The sequence below is a fragment of the Pteropus medius genome, unplaced genomic scaffold (genome assembly GCF_902729225.1).
Source record: "Pteropus medius unplaced genomic scaffold, Ma_sr-lr_union100, whole genome shotgun sequence".
NCBI classification, from domain to species: Eukaryota; Metazoa; Chordata; class Mammalia; order Chiroptera; family Pteropodidae; genus Pteropus; species Pteropus medius.
In genome coordinates, this window is record NW_024351732.1 from 1,211,303 (window position 1) to 1,236,405 (window position 25,103).

General features: G+C 50.0%; 2 protein-coding genes across 3 annotated transcripts; one reads left to right on the plus strand and one right to left on the minus strand.

Moving 5' to 3' along the window:
• The first annotated feature begins 389 nt into the window (after window positions 1-389).
• On the plus strand, window positions 390-23,884 carry ACSF2 (acyl-CoA synthetase family member 2). Its single transcript, XM_039846312.1, has 16 exons — window positions 390-642; window positions 10,884-11,079; window positions 11,442-11,570; window positions 11,840-11,893; window positions 12,227-12,345; window positions 12,482-12,647; window positions 13,217-13,312; window positions 13,453-13,610; window positions 13,906-13,997; window positions 14,282-14,358; window positions 20,662-20,769; window positions 21,965-22,116; window positions 22,914-23,055; window positions 23,151-23,261; window positions 23,405-23,473; window positions 23,734-23,884. Exons 1-16 carry the CDS (start codon window positions 533-535, stop codon window positions 23,782-23,784), a joined length of 1,830 nt encoding a protein of 609 aa, XP_039702246.1. The 5' UTR covers window positions 390-532; the 3' UTR covers window positions 23,785-23,884.
• CHAD (chondroadherin) lies at window positions 14,565-19,492 on the minus strand. 2 transcript variants are annotated; one of them, XM_039846314.1, is made up of 4 exons: window positions 17,658-19,492; window positions 15,671-15,834; window positions 15,264-15,409; window positions 14,565-14,995 (listed from the first exon to the last, which is right to left on the minus strand). In XM_039846314.1, the coding sequence occupies exons 1-3, from the start codon at window positions 18,429-18,431 to the stop codon at window positions 15,268-15,270; spliced, it is 1,080 nt and encodes a 359-aa protein (XP_039702248.1). In that variant the 5' UTR covers window positions 18,432-19,492; the 3' UTR covers window positions 14,565-14,995; window positions 15,264-15,267. The 2 variants fall into 2 exon arrangements, with proteins under 2 accessions (XP_039702248.1, XP_039702247.1); XM_039846313.1 differs by having other exon boundaries at window positions 14,565-15,087.
• Window positions 23,885-25,103: the final 1,219 nt, after the last annotated feature.

The following is a 25,103-nucleotide window of genomic DNA, read 5'->3' on the forward strand; positions in this document are numbered from 1 at the left end:
ACCCTAGCAGGACCTATGCCCCAGCTGGCTTGCCTTGGGGGCACTTTGTATCGGCTCCCTGGTCTCTGCCTCACAGCCCTGCGGGGGTGGGGAGGGGAAAGGGACGGCACATGACGCGCGTCCAGGAATGGAGGCTTCTGGGCTTCGCCATCCGCACCGCATTCACGTACTACTGGCTTCCTTCTACGAAATCAACAAGCTCTTGCGCCTCAAAACCTAGGGGTCTGGTGGTTGGGAGTGGAGATCTGCCAAGGGAGACGTGCAGCCGAGGACTTCAGATCCAGCGGGAAACCAGGGCAATTCTTCGAGGGTGGAAGGGGGCGGGCCGCGGGTCGCAGGGGAGGGTGGCCGCGCGCAGAGTGGCCTTACCCTACCCCGCCCCGCCCCAATTGTCCGAGTCGGTCTCACTCCACAGGCAGAGGCGAGCTTTACCTCCTCCCCGCTAGCTTCGCGCTCGCCCCGCTTCGATTCACTTTAAAAGTTTCCTCCGACCAGGACACCTGCGTGGAGAGCCATAGCTGTCTGCATCGGGATGCTGCGTCTCGGGAGGCTGTTCGCCGAGAGTCTGGGAATGCTAGGAGTCCGCTCCATCCTCTCTCGGGGTTGTCGGGAAGTGAGGTTGCAGGGTGTCCGTCCCCTCAGGTACGGGGCCTGGGGAAGGGGCGGGCGCGACGGTCCTGCAGAGCTTCCCTGGCGGCTGATCCCACTGCGGCTGGGAGGCCCGCAACTGCTGCACCTCGGGGTAGTAGGTACCCTGCACTTAGCACTTAGGCAACAGGAAATACTGGCTTAGCCGGCTCAGAATGGGACTTGGCTGGTGGCTGGCAGTGACCCCGCACTGACTCCAGGTTCTGGACTCTATAGATTCTTACATTCATGTGCACGCAGAGGACCAGCATTGGGGGCCTTTAGCAATCTAGCCCCAGGGAGAGGGGCAGGAGCAAGGTCTGGACTCTGTCCCCAGAACACTGCCTCTGAGCTGCACGCTCTTCAGGGAAAAACTTGGGGGATTTTCAGCCCCATCTTGCCCACCTCAGGCTACTAAACTCCGCAGTCTCCCCTCTCCTCATTAGCTACTGACAAACACTGCTTTTGCTCCTTGTATCTACTGGGCCTGTTTCCTTCTGTCCCCATTGCAAAGGATGGAGTGGGGGCCGGCAGGTGAAGGCTGAACACCTCCAGTTGCTTTGCTCTCTCCATAGCTGTACAATGCTGTTGTTATCAGTGTTGTTATGGTGGTTATTTTCAGCAAGCAGCAGGGCAGAGGTCTGGGCACCACTGAGCCTGTCCTGCCACCAGCTGGGCTGGATATTAAGTCTGGGGTAGGACCTGGTTTTGGATACCAGATGGGATGTGGGCCTGGACGTGGAAAAGGGAGGAGGAGCCCAAAGAAGCATCTCATATGAGAGAACTGTTTGGTTAAAAAATTTTTTTGGATGATGAGAGTTAGAAGAAGATGCAAACTCCTCTTTTGGCTGGAACTCCAAGATCACAATGTTTTGAATTTGCTTTAAGATTACCATACCTAATTTTCTGAGGAAACCCACTGGCTCAAGACTGGTCGGATGGGATTCTGGTGAAAAGAGCTGGGTTCTCTACTAGCTGTGTCCTTCACTACCTCCCGGTGCTCCCTAGGCAAGTTCTACCATCACTATCCCCTGGCCTCCAAGCCCCACCTCTGGGCTCCTGGGTGCCCTCTTAGACTGTGAGGCTTCTAAGGAAAGTTATCCCCCCAAAAATGTACATGTTTTCTAATACTAAATCAAGCCACCTCTGGCCACATGGCAACAATCCTGACTTTTGAACTTTTTTGTATGTAAACAAAACAGGTCACTCTCCTGCTACAGGTCTGTGACCTCAGAGAAGGGCCACCAGGCCTCCGAAAACTCTGTGTCCCGAAAAGATCTATTTTTCCAGAGAGAGAAGATTTCCTGAGCATCTGTCCTAATTCCCTCCCATCCCTTCCACTCCAACTTTCCCTTTCAGAAACCCTCAGAGTTTCAAGCATTGAACAGACATTTCTGAGAATGTCATGTCAAGCACCTGGTGGGTGCTGTGACTATGGAAGCCGTAGGATCTTTTCCTCCAGAAGTTTGCAATCTAGTGGGCAAAATATAAATCAGGATGATCGTGACTCTGTGTTCCAAGTCAAATGTGTGCAATGTTCTTGAACTTTTTTTCTTTCCTCTTTCCGATCTGGTCCCACACGGCCTGCTTTCTTGATGCCTAACATTCCAAGCCTATTAATTATTTAGGAAGCTTTGAGTTACAGCCCTGAACTCCACCTACTCGCTGCATGACCTTAGGTACATTACCTAACCTCTGAGTCTGGTGACATTGTCACTAAGGTACATATTTGTTGGATTGCTGAAGCCTTGCTCTTCTCAGACTTTCCTTTGGGGCAGAGCTGGTTTTCGAGAACCTTCAAATGGTGTCTGGGAATTCCAACTGATTTGAAAGTAGGAGAGGATCTCCACTCAGTGGCCTTTTTCTTGCACCCGAGTCTCTCTCCTGGCCAGTCCTTGGATCTGCTGGACACTCCCTTCTCCATCAAAGTTGGGGCTGTCCAGAGCCTTTTTTTTCCCCAGAAGAAAATAAGAAACTGTCAATTGCTCTCCAGATCTCCCGAACCACCAACTTCTTCCCCTTGTCCACATATTTCCTTCCCCAAGGAAGACAGATGGGCTAGTCTGGGACTTTAGGAAGCCCTGGAGGGAGAAATCTAACACTTTCTCCTTGATGAACCTGAGATGCCCAGGCTTCCCCCAGATCTCTAAGGCTTACCTGTGATGTTGTCACATCCATCTGGGGTGTTGTAGTCAGTGAATCATACACATTGGTTTTAGTTACCCTTTCCTGCCTTGCAGGAAGTAGGTATACAATCTACTGTGGAGGGTGCAGTGGAGAATACAAAGATGAATAAATCTGTTTTCACTGAGTTCTTTGCCTAAAAGGAATCTGCAGATGAAGACTATAGACCCACTGATTCAAAGCAGAAAGGGTGCTCCCCCTTAAAGGATGTTAATCAAAGCAGGAGAGAATCTAATTGCTGGAAATGAGATTAGGGAAGGCTTCCTAAAGAGGCCAGAACCCTTCGGCCATAGGACTGTATTGTAGTTTGAAGTATGACGCCTATAGACTTATATGAAATCTTGCTTGTGCTTGAACTCTTTTGAATCCTGGATATGGAGCCCTCCTAATCTCCCCAACATTATTTATTCAAGCTACAGACAGAAACTTTAGAGTCTACCAGATCTGGATTCAAAGGAACCACTTTCTACCTGTTAGCTCTGGGGCCGAAGTTGAACTTGACTTTTTTCATGTGTAGTGTTGTTGTGAGGGTTAAATGAAGTTACATGAGAAAATTCTTAAACCACAGCCTGGCACCAAGGAAATCTTTGCCAAGCAGTAATAAGCTTTTATACAGGTAGTGCTTGTGTAATAATGATTTCGTATGTTCTTTCAACTCCAACAAAACCACATTTTAATATTTTCGTGTGGAGAGGAAGAAGGAAGCAGTTCTGGCAGGGCAACTGCCTAAACCAAGGCAGGGCTGCTTGAGATGTATCGACAGGTCTGTGCTTATGCTAAGTGTTTGGATTAAGGACTGCTTTTTTTTTTTTTTTCCTGGTAATATGCTGAACAAACCAAAATACAGGATGTTTTATATCCTGACTGGACTTTGCTAGGGGAGTATAGTGCTAATATGTAACAAGTACCAGCAACCTTGCCAGGTTTGCCTCCCTTCAGAAATAAAACAAATTGTGTTTCTAGCTGACGAAACATGTTTTTTGAACCTTGTAGGTATGCTTGTATTTCTCAGTTTCAGTGTCAGATGACAGGAAAGCAAATCCTAGCCCACTCACTTCTAACTCAGTATAGCTTTAAGGAAATCACTCAACTTCTCGAGACCTTGGTTTCTTTGTAAAATAGGCCACTTGGAAAAGAAGCACTCTACATTTCTGCAGATATTCTGTGATTCCTAAGGTGGCTGGTGTTTGAACCTGATTCCTGAATCCAAGAGGGCTATGGTCGAAGTATGAAGTATTCATACTTACATGAAATGTTACTATGTGATTCTCTGTAGTCCTAGGTGAGTGCATACAAAACATCAAGGGTTTTGACCCTAGAAAGCTAAGATCCAGACCTATAGGTACCTTAGTGATCCCATCAAGGGTTGGGTATCCTGAATCAGCCCCCCACCCCTACCCCGATTCCTGTGTGCTTTCTCTGGGGGCCCCATACAAGTAGCCCAAGGGAAAATCTGAAGCATGGATGCCTCCCCACCATGAGTAGTTCAGGCATTCGACAATGTTCTCTGTCTTCTTGAGTTTCCTGGACTCAGTAAGTTCCTGCATACTTTCTCTACATAAGCATAAACACAGATATACCAGTGGTTTTATTCAAGATGCTAAAAAATGAAAGTTTCCACCAAATGTAGAGTACCCTGCTCAAATCTTATTGTGACTCTTACCACTTGGGAGTTCTTTGTAGTCTCTGTCCTTTGCAAGCTGTAGTCTCATTCAGGAAGGATATGTTAGGTGGTGAAAAGATCATGGGGCTTTATGGTATAACTATATACAGTAAAATGCCCAAATCTTAAGTGTACAGTTCAATGAATTTTAACAAATGTACATACCCATTACTCAGCATCCAAGGATATGGAACTTGTCCATCACTCTAAAACAGAATAGAAATATATTGTGAGTCACATATGTAATTTTAAAATTTCTAGCAGCCGTATTTAAAAAGTAATAAGAAATAGGCGACATTAATTTTTTAAATTTTAAAATTTTATTTATGTTTATTTTCCAATTACAGTTGACATTCAATATTATATTTATTTCGGGTATACAGCATAGTGGTTAGATATTTATATACTTCATGAAGCGATTCCCTTGATGTGACATTAATTTTAATGTTATATTTTCTTTAACTTAATATAGTCAAAATAGCATTTCAGCACGTATTCAGTCTTTTAGAAATTGCTAATGAGATATTTTACACTTTTTTTTTCATATAATCTTCCAAATCTGGTATGTATCTGACACTAACAGAACATTTTGAGTCAGACTGGCCACATTACAAGTGTTCCACAGCTGCATGTAATTAACAGCTATACCGTATAGACAACACAGTTCTAGAAATTTCTCTCATGCCCCTTTCCAGTCAATTCCCTTTCCCAACCAGAGGCTACCACTGTTCTGATTTCTAATCTCCTAGATTAATTTTACCTGTACTTGAGTCTCTGTGCCGGGCTTCTTTTGTTCAAAAACCAAGGGACACTTTTGAGAGGAGCGACGCATTAACTTTGACAAAAATTCATGAAAGAGTGTGTTATACATAAAACAGTTTAGCTTTCCTTGATAACCGTGGGCAAAGGACACTGTCTCACCTGCGCAATATTTCACCTCTGTGGCAGCAAAAAGGCAAGCTGAGAAGTGGGGACCCCAGAATAGGTCTTTTTTTTTTTTTCTAGAGTAGGTCTTATAAAAGTGTCAAGGGGCTGTCCCAGCAGAGAATGGTGAGGACAGTGTAACTTCCAGGCCCATTAAACTGGGCGGCCTGGTTTTACCTTGTGGTCTCTATATTATATAATTTAAGAACTTTTAAAATTAAACTTTTATTTTGAGATACCAACATTTACATGCAGTTGTAAGAAATAATAGAAACAAATCTCATATACTCTTTATGCCAGCGGGCCCCAATCCCTGGCTCCACTGGCAAGGATGAATGCTCATTTAGCTGAAACTGCTTTTTGGTATTGCCTATGAACAGTCTTTGACAAGAATACCTGTCATGGAATTTTGAAATTAAACGTGAACTCTAGAAAGACAGCAGTCTTTGGTTTGGGCAGAGAATTTCTGATTTGTTATATTTTCCCCTCTAGTGACTTTTAATTTATTAGAGTATCAAATAGAATTTGATATTATAATTTTTGGAATAACAGCTGTTGGACCCAGTTACATAACAATCCAAATAAATGACCAAAAAGATTGAATTTGGAGTATCAGCTGCTAAAGGGTCAGAGAATAGGTCTCTCCCTCTGCCTTACTCTATCCTTTCTCTCTACACACACACACACACACACACACACACACACACACACACACACACACTTTTGGCCACCATTTGAAAATAAGTTACAAACATCATAATACCAGAATTTTCCATCTTTGCTGATCTCTTGGAGAACAAATTCCTCGTGATCGTTTGGCTTTGATTTGTGACATCGACATTGCTGGCCATTCATCTTCCTTCATCTGTGACTTTGTGGCAGATTAGGTCATTATTGTGTTTCATATGTCAATATTACTTGATCTGTTTTACTGGAAAGGTTTTTGTGATCTGATTGGTGAGGCTGTTTTAATCAGCTTTTATTGTGGTATCTCGGACAAGTTGCTTAACTGTGTCACTTTTCTCCATTTGTAAGACAGGCATAAAAGCACCTGAACAATTTGCCTGTGAAGGCTGCATGACAGCTTTACAGAGAAACTGCTCAATGTTCCCTTTCTTCCTTCAGTGCATATACCGTGCAGGGGATTACCCACCTCCACCCTTCACCACTGAGAGTCCCCATCTTGTTCATAAATCAGAATCATTACATTCCCAATTTGTCATTAAAAGTCTCTATAGACATTCCCGGAAATGACTCGTAAAGCAGATAGTTAACAGGTGGATTCTAGTTTCCTACTGGAGCAGTATTCCAGTCGGGGCTGCCTTCTGGACCAAAGCCTCGTATCCAGTATGACATGTTTTAAACAAAAGCAAAGTGTCATGAGCCGCTCTGTGCTCTTGAATCTGGAGAATATGCATCCATGTATGAAAGGGGTTGGTTGAGCCAGTAATCACAGGATATCATGAACTGTACAGAAGGCGCATAAACTATTTTATCCATTGGAACCCTCAGAAAGAAAAATCCTGCTACATTCAAATTAGAGATTATTTCTTTTTTAAATTAAATTTATTGGGGTAACATTGGTCAATGACATAAGTTTTAGGGGTACAACTTTATAATACATCATATGTATATTGCATTATGTGTTCACCACCCAAAGTCTAGTCTCTTTTCATCACCTTATATTTAACCCCTTTTACCCTCTTCATCCTCCCCTCACTCCTGTTTTCCTATGGTAACCACCATACCGTTGTCTGTGTCTATGAGTTTATTTGTTTGTTTTGTTTGTTCATTTGTTGCTTTTTGTTTATATCCTGCATATAAGTGAAATCATATGTTTCTTATCTTTTTCTGTCTTACTTATCTCACTTAGCATGATACTTTCAGGATCCATTCATGTTGTTGCAAATAGTAATATTTCATCCTTTTTATGGCTGAGTAGTATTCCATTGTACACCGCATATTGTTTATCCGATCATCAGTCAAAGGACGCTTAGGTTGTTTCCATGTCTTGGCTATTGTGAATAATGCTGCAATGAACGTAGGGGGTACATATATCTTTACAAATAAGTTTTCAAATTTTTTAGGTAGATACCCAGTAGAGGAATTGCTACCTGGGTCACATGGTAACTCTATTTTAATTTTTTGAGGAACCTCTATACTCTTTTCTACGGAGGCTGTACCAATTTACATTCCCACCAACAATGTATGAGGGTTCCCTTTCTTCACATCCTCTCCAACACTTCATTCCTTTTTTATGGCTAAATAATATTTCATTGTATGGGTGTTCCACATTTTGTTTATCCATTCATCCATTACTGGACATTTGGGTTGTTTTCACTTTGGGCTACTGTGAATAGTACTGCTGTGAACTTTGTGTATAAGCCTTTGAACACCTGTTTTCAATTCTTTTGAGTTTATATCTAGGAGTGGAATTGCCGAGTCATATGGTAATTCTATGTTTAACTTTTTGGAGAACTGCGAAAGTGTTTTTCACAGTGGCTGCACCATTTTACATTCTCTCCAGCAATGCACAAGGATTTCAATTTCTCCACATGCTGGCCGACACCTCTTATTTTGGTTTTCTAGATTATAGCCTTTCTAGTGGGTGTGTAGTGGCATCTCATTGTGGTTTTACTTTGCATTTCACATGCTTGATGTCCATTTGTATATCTTCTTTGGAAAAATGTCTGTTCGAGTCCTTTGCTCATTTTCTAAATTGGGTTGTTTTATGTGTTATTAATAATTAATTCACTTGATTATTCAGTTGAACATCTCTAACATTCCAGGCACTGTGAAGTACTGGGTATAAAACCAGGAGCACATTAGTTGCCAAAGTGAGAAATCAAGAGAGTTCTTTTTAAAAAAAAAAAAAAAATCCTTGTGTCTTGAGTTATGAAATCAGATTTAGCAGCAGATCTGGGCCTGAAATCTCATGTGCAGATTCTCTGAGGGCACCCCTGCGCGTGGGGCTTTACTTTGTCATGGCTCTCACCTGACTGATTTACACATATTCATTTCTACCTGGGGCTTGTATTTTGCACTATCTAAGGCCTTACTAAATATTTATTTTAATTATTTGAGTTAGGAGCAACTGGAGCTGCTGGCTGTCCTCCTCCAGCTTCAACACATTAAACAAACAAACAACTTTTCCTAAAACAAAATCTTTTTTATTGCCTTTTTCATGTTTAAATGGAATACCTACCACTTTAAGAATAGAAAAAGAAGTGGCTGCCCTTTTTGGCCAAGGCCTTTGGGTTGTGTTGAAGGAAGGAGAGAGAATCAGTTCTGTTTGTGCTTGGACTTTCAAAATGATAGGTGGTTCTGACATTTATGAGCAAATTGCATTGATATGAATTTCTAGAACTCTTAAGTTCTTTGAAGGAGCCACCTGATTCCACCTCAGCTCTGCCCTACTCCAGTCCTAGTTTCTTGGTTTCAATTAGTAAACAATGGTGGAAAAAATAAAATTGAGATTAGATAATCTCTCGTGACCAGATAAGGGATAAACCCAAAATCTAAAGAACAGAATTACCTATCCCACTCCTTTTGCCCCAATCGAAGTGGGTTATGTGGCTGTAACTTTGGGCTCAGCTCTTTACCAGCCCAGCAGTCCACTAGGCTTCTCCATACTTCAGTTTTTTTTTAATTTGTAGAATGAGAGTTCACAATTCCTACCTAGGAATTTTAGGATTAACTTCATGTGTATCGGAGAAACCCACTCTCTCGTGGCTTAAAGGAGATGGGAATTTCTTTTTCTGGGAGATAGCTAGTCTGTAGTTGATATGGTACATCCTGCTATCAGACACCAACCCCCTCTGTCCTGCTGCTCTGTGGAGTCCAAGTTCACCAAGTGGTCCAAGATAGCTGCCATTCTTTTCCTGTCACAGGCAGCATTCTAGCTGGCCCAGAGAGGAGAAATCCTGTGTCTTGATTTGGATTCCCCTGAGAACAAGGACTTGGGTGCAGGTGCTTTTTTTGTGACCCTAGGAAGCAGAAGTGAGGGAGTGGGAAGAGGAGACAGAAAGAGCAGCCAATATTGGCTGTTACTGAAGTTGTCGCCCCAGGTAACCAGGGTTTTACCCGCTAGAACCTCTGAGGAGGTATAGCTGCTAACCAGAACTGTCAGGCTGCAGAAGAGGAGGCACGAGACGTCCCTGGCCAGACAGACCTCCCCACAGAACTGTCCCAGCGGCTGAAACCAAAGGTGCTCTGAGGAGACATAACGTGGGGCACTAAAAGTGTCCGCAACGGTCACCCTCCCAGCAGCATGCCAGCGATGAGACCTCAGAACCCCAATCCCAGTCTGCTGCTTGCTTGTTCCCTACAGAGCTTCAGCAGTCCCCCCACTATGTGAATCATCCTGGCCTCCCCAGCTATAGCTTCAAAGTCAAGTCAGGGCCACCTCCCCATCAGCTTGCATTGTGACTTGCCCACCTACAAGACAGAAGCAGTCTCCTCTCTCATTTACAGGGAAACCCAGTTTTGCTCTCCTTTGCCCTGCAGACCATGTTCTTCCCAGAAATTCTCCCCTACAAGCCATAAACAATAGGCATGGTCTTTTTAGCACAGCAGCTGCAGAATTGAATTATTAGAATTGGCCCTTGGGGGACCTACTCTACTCCACCCAGTGGTGGCCTGGAGGTGACCTGGAAGGCTGGAACCTGGAGCATATGTTTTCTGATGGGAACAAGGTCTGAGACCTGTTACACAACCATGTGGCCTGGGTGGGAGCCTAGCAGTTGTCCAAATTGGGCAAATGAGCACAGATAGGCCTAAGCGTGTAATACCTGGACTTCTGGAGGCCTTTTCTGGTTTTGCTTTTTTAAATTAATAGACTTAAATTTTTGGTACAGTTTTAGAGTTTCAGAATAACCGAGCAGGTGGTACATAGAGTTCCACAAACTCCTCCCACCCCACATGCAGCTTCCTCTATTATTAACATCTTGAATTAGTGTGGTACATTTGTTACAATTAGTGCACTGACATTGACATATTACTATTAACTATAATACATAGTTTACATTAAGATTTAGTCCTTGTATTGAACTATTTTATAGGTTTTGACAAATACCCAGGGGCTTTTTATCAGGAGGATGCAGTATCTAGGATGAGGCCATTCCTAGCCTTCCTAGGCCACCTGTCTGCTTAGTCAGAACACCATGATTTGCCTCGGTTTCCCTTTCTAAGGTTTCTGCACCAAGCCTCCTGGCCACTGGCACTGAGTGGAAACTGGGGAATAGGTTGGGGAAAAGAAACTTCTCCTATTAAGGATAAGAAGTCGGCCTCTGGTCTGGGTCTCCCAAGGGTGAAGTAGCCCCTGAGTTTAACAGCTGTGGTTCCTCGGGATAGGGCAGGCTCAACAGTTTCTGGAGTAGTCCCTAATCCATTGTAAGCAGGCTGCCTCCCAGCTGGGTGTGCCAGGCCCTTAGTGCCAGGGAGGCCTGGCCTGGTGCAATAGAGCCCGTGGCACCTCTCCATGCAGTTCCGAAGAGGTGGATTACACTGCTACCCTGCCCATTGGAGGCCTCAGCTATGTCCAGGGCTGCACCCAATTGCCTCTTATCAACAAGACTGTAGGGAGTTGCCTGGATGCTACAGCACAAAAGTTTCCGGACCGAGAGGCCTTGGTCATCGTCCATGAAAACATCAGGTTGACCTTTGCCCAGCTTAAGGAAGAGGTGGGTGCTAACCTTGAACCCTCAAAGTGGGCAGGTACCAGCCCCAGGCTGTGCTAGCTGGGCGGAGCTACAAGGGGAGCAACTGACTGTGGAGCAGGGTGCTGGGGCTGCCCGAGAACCCGAAGGGGTGTCAGGAGATGAGGACAGGGCTGAGGCAGAGGTGACCTGGATGCCTCCTGCATCAGTCACTCCTAGGGAACTTGTTAAATCTGTATATTTTAGGCCCCACCCCAGATTCAGAGGCCTGTCCCTTGTTCCCAGGTGGTTCTGATGTGAATCCTCAGGCCAAGGGCTGAGGTGGGAGTCATGGCCCCTTCCTGCTTGCCCTCATCTCATTCTTGTGCCTTGTATGTTTATACCAGGTGGACAAAGCTGCTTCTGGGCTCCTGAGTATTGGTCTCCGCAAGGGTGACCGGCTGGCCATGTGGGGACCCAACTCATATGCATGGGTGCTCATACAGCTGGCCACAGCCCAAGCAGGCCTCATTCTGGTGAGGAGGGGCTTGCCTGGCAAAGCTGGGTATATGGGGGGAGGGCATTATTCAGAGGAAGCCCCCCCAGCTCCTTGGCCCCAGAGCAAAACCAGTGCCTGCCTGGTTTCAGACTGGGTAGTGATTTCTCCTGAAGCCACCAAGGGGCTTTGCAGGGGCAGGCCGCTGCCTTTGTCTGCACCATGTTTCTGAACCTCTTGAAGGAAGAGGGGCAGCAAGAGGGACAGGGTCTGCCCAGGACACTGACATACCCTTGCTGTCTCTACCAGGTGTCTGTGAACCCAGGCTACCAGGCTTCGGAGCTAGAGTATACCCTCAAGAAGGTAGGACCCATTCCTGGGGTGTGGGGCCAGGTGAGCACCTGGCACAGAGGGCTGATAGAGTGGGGAGGGCATGCACAGATGGGTGATACCCAAAGTCTGTCATTCTTTAGGCTGTGGGAGGGGGTGGGAGGAGGGGGTGGTTGGGCAGATACAAGGCTGGTGTATGTATGGGGCTGGTGCATGCATGTGTCATGGTGGTAGTGTGTGTGTTAAAGAGTAGTGCATGTATATGTCAGGATGTACGAGAGAGAGCAACTGTTAGTGTGAACTCCACCAGATTCCCAGTCTGGGGCTTCCTGCTGACTGTGGATGGGGTGGACTCCCCTTCCACAGGTGGGCTGCAAAGCCCTCGTGTTCCCCAAGCAATTCAAGACCCAGCAGTACTACAACATCCTGAAGCAGATCTGTCCAGAGTTGGAGAAGGCCCAGCCAGGGGCCTTAAAGAGTCAGAGGTGGGGCTATCCCAGATGGAAAAGGGTACATCGTGTGGCATCCTGGCTTCCTCATTCCCTACTCACCCCCAGGATGGAGGCTGGTGTCTCTCTGGGCCCTCCCTCAGCCATCCTTCACCACCCTCCCTACCTCCAGGCTCCCAGATCTGACCACAGTCATCTCAGTGGACACCCCTCTGCCTGGGACACTGCTCCTGGATGAAGTGGCGGCAACTGGCAGCAAAGAGCAGCATCTGGCCCAGCTCCAGCACACCCAGCAGTTCCTGTCCTGTTATGACCCCGTCAACATCCAGTTCACTTCGGTAGGGCAGAAGTCTCCAGGCCCCAAGCTCAGGCTGGCATGCTATCCCCTACTTGCCCCTGTGACTCTTCCGCAAGAATAAGGACACAGCTGAGGAGGTCAGGAGTACAGACACTTCTCCTGCGGTTTGCCCTAGCTGTCCTCTCTGGCCTGGAAAACATCAGCAACTAGTTTCCTTGTCACATACCCCCCTCCCCTGCCCTTCTTGTCCGCAGCACAGGCAGATGTACTGTGCCACCACAGGTCCGAGCTGGTAGAGCCTGCCCCCTCATTTGGCAGATGAGGAAATCGGGGCCCAGAAGGAGAATTTGCTGCTGGGCCACAGAGTTCTCTGAACCACTTTACGAGTGGCATGAGGATAGAGACCTTATCTCTTGCATCTGCATCCTAACACCTGGCACCATGCAAGCACGTGGTAAACCTTTGTGAATGCATATTGAAAAAAATGAATGGATCTGGGGCAACAGTCCCATTCTCCTGACTCCCGGTCTAGTGCTCTTTCCTGCAGTGGCCCAGGGAAGAAAGGAGATAGGGAGAAAGGGGCTAAGTGTCACCTGTTTGTCTTGTCAGGGGACGACAGGCAAAGTCAAGGGGGCTACCCTTTCCCATCACAACATTGTCAACAACTCCTACTTCCTAGGGAAGCGCCTGAAAATGGACCTGAAGGTGAGAGGATGCTGGTCTGGGATTACTGGAACCCTGCATGGGTGGGGGTGGGGCTTGCTGGGCTCCCCTGCTGGCTAAAGGAAGTAGCTTCTAGGGCTTCCGGCTCCTGTGTTGACCCAGCCTCCTGCTTCCATCTCCAGACGCCAGAGAAGTCACGGTTAGTCCTGCCCAACCCCCTGTACCACTGTCTGGGTTCTGTCGGGGGCGCAATGATGAGCGTGATGCATGGTGCCACCCTCATCGTGTCCTTTCCAACCTTTGATGGCAAGAAGGCGCTGGAGGCCATCAGCCGAGAGAGGTGGGCATCAGTGGGCAGCTACCCGCAGGCTCATGAGACCCTCCTATTTCTCCCTCCTGGGCCTTGATTCCTCTCCAAGATGTCTCCTCCCTCCAGCCAGGAGAAATGGAAACAGAGTAGTGGGGCACCCAAGGAGAGCACCAGTTCCTTCTCCAGGACTTTCTCTTGCCTGTTCCCCACTGTTGTAGCCTTGGCCCTTACTGCAGGTTCAAGGTGGGGTGGGTGAGAAGAGGAAGTTCTCTTATACTTCCAAACCTGAATTTGAGATGCCACCTTCCCAACCTCCCTTATACAGAGGCAGCTTCCTGTATGGAACTCCCACAATGTTCGTGGATGTTTTGAACCAGCCTGACTTCTCCAGTTACGACATCTCAGCCATGTGTGGAGGTGGGAAGGGGCCAAGGGTGGCCAGGCCAGGACTGGCCTGGGTGAGCTAGATGTACATCCAATCCTTTATTTAGGGGGCAAGAAGTTCACTGTAGAAACATGGGTGGGAGGGAGGCAAATCCCAAGCATTCCTGGACACCAGCCCAAGGCCAGCTGCCAGGTGTAGGAGTGGATCCAGGGTCAGGGGAGGGAGCAAATGTTCTACCCTAAAAAGAACTGCAGGCAAAGGGGGTCCACTGGGCCTGGAGGAGGGGGAAGCCATGTCAGCCCTCTCTTTGATTCAGCTGTGATTGGCGGGTCCCCTGCACCTTCAGAGCTGATCCAAGCCATCATCAAAAAGCTGAACGCACGGGAGCTGGTGGTGAGTGGTGGCCGGAGCTGGGGCTATGGGTGGGTGACAGGCCAGGACCGGGATGAGAACAGGTGGACGAAAGTGGGGATAAGCCCAGGCAAGATCTCCAGGGAAGATCCTCTCGGCCCACCCTCCTTCCAGAAATCAGATGTGAGAAAATGCAACCTGACCTCATCAGCAGCTGGCGAGTCATAGAGATAGGGAATGGGGGTAAATAGTATACATACATAAATTTATTTTCATAGAAATCTGGGGAAGACATGCAGCATGGAGAGATATGCGGCAAAGCACCGGTGTCCTGCTAGAACATCCAGGCAGGGGGGAGCTGGCGGAGTTGGGGTATGGGCTTAAGACCCTTTCTGGAAACAGGGGGTGGGGGCAAGGATCTGATGTTGGTTTTCAAATGGCAGGGCAAGGGGAGCAGAGGGAAGGAGGATTCTGGAAGGTGGCCATCCTGATGCCCACCCAGTTCTGGTTTTAAAGGACTTGGGGGGAGTCTCAGAAACAGCTTCTCTGAGAGGAGCCAGGCGGAAGGGCCAGGCAGATGGAGACCTCACCATCAGGTGGACCTGGGCTGGTGCTGGAGTGCCCGAGTCTCCCTGCCAGGACATGTCTAGGTGTGGACAGCTCTGTGCATCAGCAGAGGCTGTGGAAGAAGATGGGGGTCAGAGGTGGGAAGGTCAGTAGTTTCTCCGGCAGAAGGCAGAGGCCAGTCACCAGGACCGGCTGGGTCAGGATCTGCAGTGAGGCAAGAATCAGTGTCAGAACTCCAACAACCCAGGTCCTCCCCTCTTCTCCCTGCAAAATTGGAGAGTCTGCATGTCTCTCCGTGAGCAGGGAGGACCTGGGACACCCTCCTCACTTGCCAGAGTCTCCAGAGAGGGGAATGAGGGACATGCCTGCCTTGCTCCCACCTGTTTAATGGTGTCCAGCTTTCTTGGACCTCTTAGTGGGGAACTTGCAGCTGCGGAAGGCGTCTGTGTCACGGATGTGCTGGCCCTTGAACTTGGCGGGTGAGGCACAAGTTGCATCAGGACGAGAAGTCTTGGCTTCCAGCCACCTGGAAAAACAGAGAGATGCTAAGGTTGGAGAAGAGATGTGTGAGTACTAGAGGAGGGGACAGTGAGCCATGAGGCCAGGATTGCCTTGGCTCTAGGATAGTCTGGAACTGTCATCTTCATTTTATAAATATGAGAGCTTGCAGGGTCCCACACCTGTTAGGGAGCAGATCTAGGACACATGACAGATGTCTTAGTGCAGGGCAGTGTCTCGCTGCATCACAGGAAGGAGGGTTCTGGGGGTGGCATGGGGGTGCACTTACCTCCGGAGGCCACGGAGCTGGCAGGTACACTTCCAGGGGTTGTTGGTGAGAGTGAGGGTCTCCAGGTTGTCAAAGGGGAAGTTGGAAGGCAGCTGGTTCAGGCGGTTGTTTTCCAGATGGATGTGTTTTAGTGTGGTAACACCCAGGAAGGAAGCATCGGAGAACTGAGGGGCAAGGTGGGCATCAGTGAGCACCCCAGTCCCGGTGTCCAGCCTCTCTCAGCTCTATGGCCCCAGAGGGGCAGGATCCTTCCCTGGACACAAGCAGCAGCGCCTTGAGGAGTGTCACAGTGTGACTAAGTTGTCTCCAATGATTTAATCCATACAACCACATTTCGAGATAGCTGGTATTATTTGCGCAGATGGGGCCGGGGGAAAGTTAAGTCCCTTGTCCAGGGTCATACTAGGGAGTGAACAGTAGCTAAAGGACCACACCCAGCTCCTCTGCCCTGGCACAAAACTCCCTACACAAACACTGTGACTGCGAGGCAGCCGGAGTTCGGCTCCAGTGGCCCAAGCTGGCACATGGTAAACCTGATCAGTGTTTGGTGGGATGGGCAGTGGGCCCAGGCTTCCCACAGCCCCAGGGGCCTGGGACTTTTCCCCAGCTCTGTCCTCACTGTCTGCCAGAAGCTATTTGTGGAACCTCCTTGGTGGAGGCTTTGGCCAGGTTGGATGGCTCCAGAGGAAACATTCTATTGGTGCCCACATCTTGGCCCAGGCGTCACAGATCCTGCTTGGCCTCCCCTGGCCCAGATCAGCTCCTGCTTTCCTGCTCTGCTTCCCACTGAAAGGCTGCTCTGGCACTGGTGGGCTTAAGCTGGGGAGGGGCCAGACTGCAGAAGGGCAGGCTTGGACAGGCTCCATCCATGCAGACAAAGGTTGGCTGCCTTCCAGGTACGATTCTGCCCTCATCGCCATGCCAGTGGCGAGAAGGGGTATGAAGTTCTCTGGTAACCAGACTGTTCCGATGACCATCTCCCCCACCTTGTCCTGGTCCCTGCCCAAACCTCCTGGCCAAAGCCCTCATACCAGAACGATTTTTCCAGCCCCAAGGAGGGATTCTGTGCAGACCTAAGGCCGAGCACTGGGCATAAAAGGGGAGGAAGGACTAGATGAGGTTGCAGCCAGGAGATGGGTCTGGGGTGGGCAAAGGGCAGTCAGTGGTCTGTCTGTGGGACAGCGAGGTACAGCCAGTCTTCCCTGTGGGGAGACACCTGGCGACCTGTGCCAAAGATTGATACGAGTGTGTGGCTCTTGCCTTTGTCCCTTCATAGAGCTCATGGGTGCCATGTCTGCAACCCATGGAGGAGCCTCTGGTCCCTGGTCCCCACTCAGTTGAAATGGACCTGAGAATGCAGTGGAATGTGTATGTGGACTGCAGGGGTGGGGTGGGGCACCTACCATGGCCTCTGGGGGGCATAGAGGAGGTTTTCCTTTGGCATTTCCTCTACTACTCCTCCCAGCCCCCCACTCCGCATAGAGCACCTGTAAATACCTGCACCCCCCCAACCCCCCAAACCCTCATCAGGAACAGGGTCTCTTTGTGGACCTGATTCGCCTGGCTCCTCTGGAAGTCTCCTCAATAAACAAACCTTCCTTTATGGGGTAGTAGATTTACTGGAGACGGGGAAAAAAAAAAGCAGAGGAGAGGCAGAAGGCCCGACAGGAAGAAGTGGCCGCTGCCCACAGCAGAGGGTTTGAGAGCACTGGAAATGCCTCCTAGGGGCCATTGGTGGGGCCAGGGTGGCCCCGGCTCTGTTTATAAGTAGGAATGCTAGGAGGGCAGTGGCTGAGACTAGGAACAGGGACAGCAGGGCAGGGATTAGGGTAGGATGTGACGAGACAGACAGCTAGCTCATCACCTCGGAGATAGCCAGAGGAACAGAGGCAATTTTAGAGAATGGCGCCCAGCCGTGGCCTTGGATCCCTGGGCTTCCAGGCTGAGAAGAAGGAGCCAAGACAGAGCTCTGCAGCCAGGAGCTCACCTTCTCCAGGTTGGTGTTGTCCAGCCAGAGGGTCTCCAGGTATCTGCCGAAAGACTGGAAGGCATTGTCGGGAATGCTCTTCAGGGGGTTGTGGGACAGCTTCAGCTCCTCCACCACCCGCAGCTTGCTCAGAGCCACTGAGGGGTAGCTAGACAGCTGGTTCCTGTCCAGATGGAACTTAGCGAGGTTCTCCACATCGTCCAGAACTCCGGGCTGCAAGGAGCTGAGTGCGTTTTCCGACAGGTAGAGCCAGCGCAGGTCCTTGGCGCCCTGGAAGGCGCCTGCACGCAGCTCGCGGATCTTGTTGTTGTTGAGCTGCAGGATGAAGAGGTTGACCAGCGGGGAAAGCAGTCCCCGGGGAAGCTCGGTCACCTTGTTGTGGTCCAGATAGAGGTAGGTGAGCTCGGTCAGGTCCTCGAAGGCACCGACACGCAGCACGCGGATGTCGTTGTGAGACAGGTACAGGTAGATGAGCTGCTTGAGGCCACGGAAGGCCCCGGCAGCCACCTCCCGGATCTGGCAGTGCTGCAGGTGCAGCGACACAAGGTTTGGCATGGCCCGGAACGAGTTGGTAGCCAGCACTGGGAAGTTGTTGCGCTGTAGGTTGAGCAGTTTGGTCTTCTCTGACACCTTGGGGATCTTCTGCAGCCCCACCTTGTCGCAGATGACGTGCTGCAGATCGCCGTGGCAGTGGCAGTTCTGGGGGCAGGCGGCCAGCGCCGGCAGCAGGCCGGCCAGGAGGCCAAGGCTGAGCAAGAGCATGGGGTGGGCCATGGCCAGGATGCCTGGGGCCAGGCAGGGGGCAGCTGCACGACGGCAGCGGGGCGCGGGCAGCGGGAAGTCCTCGGCGCTTGGGTCTCCTGCCCTATTTATACGGTGGCCCTGACCACAACTAGCAGCCAGAGCCAGCTCCTACGTGGAGCATCGAGGCCACCGGGCTTAACTTCCTCCCGCCCAGAGATGCGCCCCCGCCCTAGACAGGGAGGCGGTGGGGCCCCTCCCCCAGCTGGCGACCTTGTAGGGGCTGGGACCGTGGCCCTCAGCCTTGTCCCCTGCTCTCAGATCCAGCTTCCCTGAAGACCCCTAGCTCCTTTCCTCATGCTTTTATTTATTTTAGCGGGGGCAGGGGAGGGGGCTGCGGTGAGGCGCGTGTCTAGAGCCCTGAGACTACACCGCAGAGCGGGAGGCGTTCCATGAAAGTATTTGTTTGCTCAAGATGGAGCCTCCAAGCTGCCCCCGCCCACCATTACACACTGGGCCGGGTGCCCTGGACCCGGGGAGGGAGGAAGCCGGGCCGGACAGCCGGACGCGAGTCTCGCCGCGGTTGGCCAGGCGGCGGCGCTTTAATGGGGCTCCTGTGCGGCGCCGGCCCTAGCGTGCTAGTCGCCCTGACGTCGGGCTCCCCCTTCCGGTAAGACACTCAGCCAGCCCCAAGGAGATACGAGCTCCTTCCCCACCCTTGGACTTGCCTCTGGCCCTTCTCTCCCAGCCCGAAGCTTGCTTGAGTTTCCCTTGCAACCACTCTCCCCTTTTCCCGTGGCTGAAGACTAACCAGAAAAGTGGGTGGCAGGGAAGGGAGTGACCCGCAGGCCTCGCAAACACATCCGAAGACCACAGGTACCAGAGTCAGGGCAACTGAACAACCATAGTCCCACCTCCCTCTTCTTTAATCTCCCTAAAATATCCCATCCCCTCATCCCCACCCCCAGTGGTCAGGACCCAACCCCGAGGGGTCTCTCAGGGTGGTGGCCAGAGTGGCGCCAAGATGTACTTGGCAGAGGCCACCCCTGGGCAGTGGCCCCAGGACTGGGAGGGTGGGTGAGGGGCCTGGGTCTTGGCTACAAGGGACAGTTCTGGACAGCTCAGGTCCTGTGGGCGGCCCCTGTCCCAGCCGACCAGGTCTCTGTGTGTCCACTTGCCAGTCACTGTGCCCAGATTCCTGTGGAAAAGGGAGGATGGGAAGTCAGGGTCTCAGCTCTGGGCTGCCTAGCAGGGAATGTCCTCTGTGTTGGGAGGTAGGTGATGAACCGGACCCCAGGTCTCACCAGACCACAGCTGTGCCTGAGCTATGCCAGCTGACACAGAGGAAATTGGAGGAGGGTGTGAAAGACAAAAGTCTAGTATCTTTGCTGACTGGTAGGGACCTAGAATACAGAGCAGCTAGTCCCTCTCCCCTCACCCAGTGCTCAGATGTGGAGGCCTGCCCTTCTCCTAAGCCCCTTTCACCCTAGATGAGGGATGCCTCTAAATGAGGGTCATACTTGGCCTAGAACATTCCCCGATGGTATTTAGGCTCCTCCAAGGCTGGCTTCTGGTTTTCTATTGCTCAGGATATTCCAACCACTAGAAGTGGTGTGGGGGCAGGGAGGCACCACTGGCTTTTTAAAATCCTTGCTTTGGCTGTATTTTTATTTTGATGGAAATAAAATTTACAGGAAACTCTCCAGAGCTTGGGGGCACTCACCCCAATGCCAGGCACTTGTCCCAGGTTTCCGTGGATGGGGTGGGTAGGAGTAGGGGTGGGGGCTGTGTCTATGCGGCATCCAGATGGGCCAAGGCAGGCTGGCTTTCTCATTAAGTTTATGGGACCTTCCGCTTGGAAGGGAGGGGCAGGGGATGTTGTGGCCTGAAATCAGGAAATGGGGGGCGCTAAGGCAGCCTGGGATGGGGATAAGAAGGCTGGGCATGGTTAACACTGGGAGCCACAGGCTGAGGGTTGTGGCTGCTCCAGGGAAACAGAGAGACTGAGAGCCTTGGCTAGAAGAGAATGGCTTCCCTGCTCCTAATTTTATTTCACAGCCGGGGCCCTTGCCAGTTGAGTTAGTCAGCTTAATGTCCCAGTGCCTCTGCCTCCTGACCCTTGACCTCTAACAACTGTGTCTCTTTTCCCACCATTCGGTTGCCCTCCACTTTCCCCTGAGTTCCTTTTATTCCCTCAGGGTAAGTCACCCCATCCCTCTGCAGTCCCCCAGCTCCCTCCAAACATCCTTTCTGGACCCTCTAGGTTCTTTATGGAAGCACAGAGAACAGTCTTGTGACCTTCATGAATTTTCCCACGGACACTTTGCAGCAGAAGGCAGAAAGTGTGGGTAGAATCATGCCTCACACAGAGGTAAGCCCCACAGCAGAATCCCTAGACCCCACCTCCCACAGACGCCTCTACCCTTCCCTGCTGCAGAGCTTTCCCTGGGCCTGTCTCGGGACTTTCTCCAGGGGCTGAGGCCTGAGGGGAAGAGCTGAGTGGTGGTCAAGGGCAGCCGCCAGCTGAACTTCTCCACAGCCTTCCTTCCTGTCTGAGGTGTGTTTTTGCCAAGCCCCACTGTCTGTTTCGGCGCAGCCAGCACAGCCTCGAAGAGGAGCCAGAGTACAGAGATGTTTCCTTTGCAGCTCTTTCTCTCCCATAGGCCTCCTATCCTCATTTCAGCAGAGTTCCACCTTTTGCTTGGTGTAAACACTGAATCTCCCAAGCAGCCTGTCCCTTTGGGGGTCCCTTGTACCTGAAGGCTGACCCAGATCATCTCTCACTCTCAAATTCTCAGCTGTGACTCCTTTCCTGCTCCAACGCTGATGCTTTGTGCCAGCCTGCACCTGGTTTCCCCTTGCCCCCTTGTGCCTTTGCTTCTCAGGGTCACTGCCAGTGTGCCCAAGCAGCTGCTTCCCCTGGGGCCAACCACCATCCTGGTTCAGATTTTTCCTGTCTTCCTCCCTGGAGTGAGTGTGCATTAGCCCCCTCTCATGTGTCCAATAGCCTCACTGCCACTTTCTGTGGGATGCCTCACTATGAGGTAGATAGGGATTAGCTTAGTTCTCCCCATTTCACAGGTGCAGACACTGAGGCACACAGAGGCTAAGCCTGCCTTGCATGTGGGCTGCAGCTCATTTCTCCTCTAGGCTTTCAGGCTTTGCCTCTCTGCCGCCTCTCCTCTTCAAATGGCCCTGCCACATCACCCTCTTTGGCTTCTCTGTTTGCTGCTTAATAGGAAGAGGACACTCCCTTTTCTTTCACACAATTTGTAATTCTTCAGCCGGCCTGGTCCTCCACAGCCCTTCTCTGCAGCAGCTCCCATCCACTCCATTTCCTCAGCACCCCTGGCCTGGGCCTCACCTTGTTCTTGTGTGCCCAACTCAGAAGTCTGACTGATGATGAAATCACTCTAGTCTTTGTCTCCCTTCCCTGGCTCGAAATGGGCAGAGCCAGGGGGCCTTATTATTGGGAGGAGGTAAGGCAGAGCTCTCCCCCATTCCTGAGGGACCCCATCCTGAAGTGAGAGGGTGGGAGGCATTAGCCTGAAGCTGCCCTGTCCCAGGCCCAGATTGTGAATATGACGACGGGGAGGCTGGCAGAGCTGAATGAACCTGGAGAGGTGTGGACCCGAGGGTACTGCGTCATGCTGGGCTACTGGAACGAGTCCAAGAAGACTGAGGAAGCAATTACCCAGGACAAGTGGTATAAGACAGGGTGAGAGGGCAGAGTGGGGCAGAGGTTTTAGCTGCTGAGGGGAGACTGGGGGTCCTGAGGCTGAGCTGGGAACATTAAACCAGAAGAGGGAAAACATGTGTGTCAGGATGGCCCCCTCACATCTTGGAGACTTAATTCCACATTGTGAAAAATGGGGATGTTCAGTCGGTACATAGGGCTTTGGGAGAATCAGACGCGGTACTGATGAGAGTGCCTAGGCAGTGTACTCCACCAGTGTCTGCAAAATTGGAGCCAAGATTCAGTCATTCATTTGTTAATTCAACAAATTTGTATGTACCTGCGATGTGCCAGCACTACTCTAGATACCAGTGGTCCAGTGGAAAGCAAAATGAGAAGGATCCTACTCTTACTTCCCACATGTCTGGAGACAGATACAAACAAGATAATTTCAGACATTGGTAAAAATGAAGAAAATAAAATACCATCAGAGGAGAGAAAGCGGCTGTCGTAGGGAGGGGAGCTTCTCTTAGATTGGGTGGTCAGAGAAGACTTCCTTAAGGTGGAAACGTTTGAGCTGAGACCTGAACTACAGAAAAGAAGCCAGCCGTGGAAAACATATGTATAGATATATTGACAGAGAGAATATGTTATAGGTATTGGTTTGCTTTTGTCTGCCTCCCCTGCTAGACCGTAAGTTCCAGAGATTATCTTGTTCATGCTGTATCGTCCAGAGTCTAGAGCAGGGCAAGGCACGTAGGTGCTCAATAAATGTTTGATGAATGGGTGAGTGAGCCAGCCAGCTGAGGCAAGAGGCCATTCCTGGCTTTTCCTTGCAGAGACATCGCCACGATCGACGAGAAGGGCTTCTGCAGAATTGTGGGCCGCTCCAAAGATATGATCATCCGGGGTGGCGAGAACATCTACCCCGCAGAACTTGAGGACTTCTTTTACACACACCCGCAGGTGCAGGAAGTGCAGGTGAGGCACCCAGTACAGGTAAGCACAGGTGATCCCCCAGGAGCAGGAAATGGGTGGGGATGGTGATGTCTGATATCTACCTGGGATACTCGAAGGTGGTGGGAGTGAAGGACTACCGGATGGGGGAGGAAATCTGTGCCTGCATTCAGCTGAAGCAGGGGGAGGAGACCACGCCTGAGGACATCAAGGCTTTCTGCAAAGGGAAGGTAGGAGCCTCAACTCACTACAAGCTGATGGTGTTTGGTTCTTCAACTTCCTTTCCCTGCCAACTACTCAGCCCACTGTCCCCTCACTCAACCCTATGACCCCTCCAACCCAACCTCATGCTTTATCTTCCTCTGGTCTGCAGATCGCCCACTTCAAGATCCCCCGATACATCGTGTTTGTCACCAGCTTCCCCGTTACTACCTCAGGAAAGGTATGTAAGGTGGAAGAGAGTAGGGAGGGGCAGGGTAGCCTGAGGCCCAGGTGCAGAAGGCCAGGAGGCCCCACCTCTGTCTCCCTCAGTGATGGGTAAAAGTCTGGCAGTAGAGTGACCAACCAGTCAGCTCATCCTGGTTTGTCCTGAACTTTCCCAGCTTTAGCCTAAGAAATTCCTCAGTCTCAGGCAAACCAAGACACTTGGTCACCCTAGCTGGCAGAGGCCCCAAGCCTGGCTCTCCTTTCTCTTTCCTCTAGATCAAGAAATTCGAACTTCGTGAGCAGATGGAACAACGTCTAAACCTGTGAATAAAGGGGAGGAGTGTCCTCCAAGGCCCTCCCCGCCCTTCCCCCACATTCTCCTCCTCGGTCTGTGATTTGGCATAAAGAGCTGTTTTCTTCGGCTGGTCTCTTGCTGGTGTGCATTTTCTATTTAATGTAATCCTCACTCAATCCCTTTGAAATATCGATAGTCCAGTGGAGAGCAAAATGAGAAGGATCCTACTCTTACTTCCCACATGTAATCCTCACTCAGTCCCTGTGAAATATCAAAGGGACTGAGTGAGGATTTTTAAGACTATACTCATTTCTTTTTCACATTGTCAGATTAGTCCAACAAGACTACAAGTACAAAAAAAATACAAAAAGTATTCTTTTTTTATAACAGCTTTATTGAAATATAATTCACATACCATCCAATTCATCCATTTAAAATATACGATTCATTGATTTTTAGTATATTCACAGATATGTGCCACCATCATCAGTCAACTTTAAACATTTTCATCTTACAAAGAAACTCCATACTCTTTAGCTATCATCCCACATCTCCTTACTCCTCCATCTCCTCCTCAACCAACCCTATATATATATATTCCATTGATAAGCGTGGAGAAGCCAGATAAAGCAAGCTACAGCTTGACTCAAGAAATAAAAACAGCTCCTCCTGTTTGCGGTCCGTACCTCCCAGTGTGTCTGCCCCAGGAGCAACTGCCTTCTCTTTACCTTTTAGAAAATGAAGGTAAGTTTAGGAGATTCTGAGGCACTATGCTAGGTGCTTTCATATACATGCTCTCTTGAAATCTTCCCAACAAACTTGTCAAGTAGACGTTAGCCCCATTTCACAAATGATGAAACGGAAACTCAGAGAGGTTTGGCGTCTTGCCCAAGGTCATGCAGCTGGAATTAGAACCCAGCTGTCTGATTCCAAAGCCCACAATCTTTCCACTTCATGGGACAGTTCAGGTGCCTGCTTTCTCAGCCCCTCACCTGAATCTTGTCTCTCTACCAGATACTATCCATGACTCTCCTCCCAGCAGGTGCAGGGGAGGGGGAGGGAGGGTTGGCCTGTCTCCAGAGCAAGCAGCTTCCCCTGAGATTTTCTGCTCCTTCATTGTCTAAGTGCCCTCTCCTCCCATACTGACTCCACGGCCCTTGTAACGACTGCCCTACATCACAGAGCTGATTGGCCTGGTATCCACCACGTGCTGAATTAATATCTGTTGGCTACTGTCTCTTCTTGGTTTGACTCTCTCCTATCTTATGCACCTGTACTGTGACCTGGTCTTATGCAACTGGATTTCCCCAGCGCCTAGCTCTGTGCCAGGCACATAAAATGTGAAGGAGTT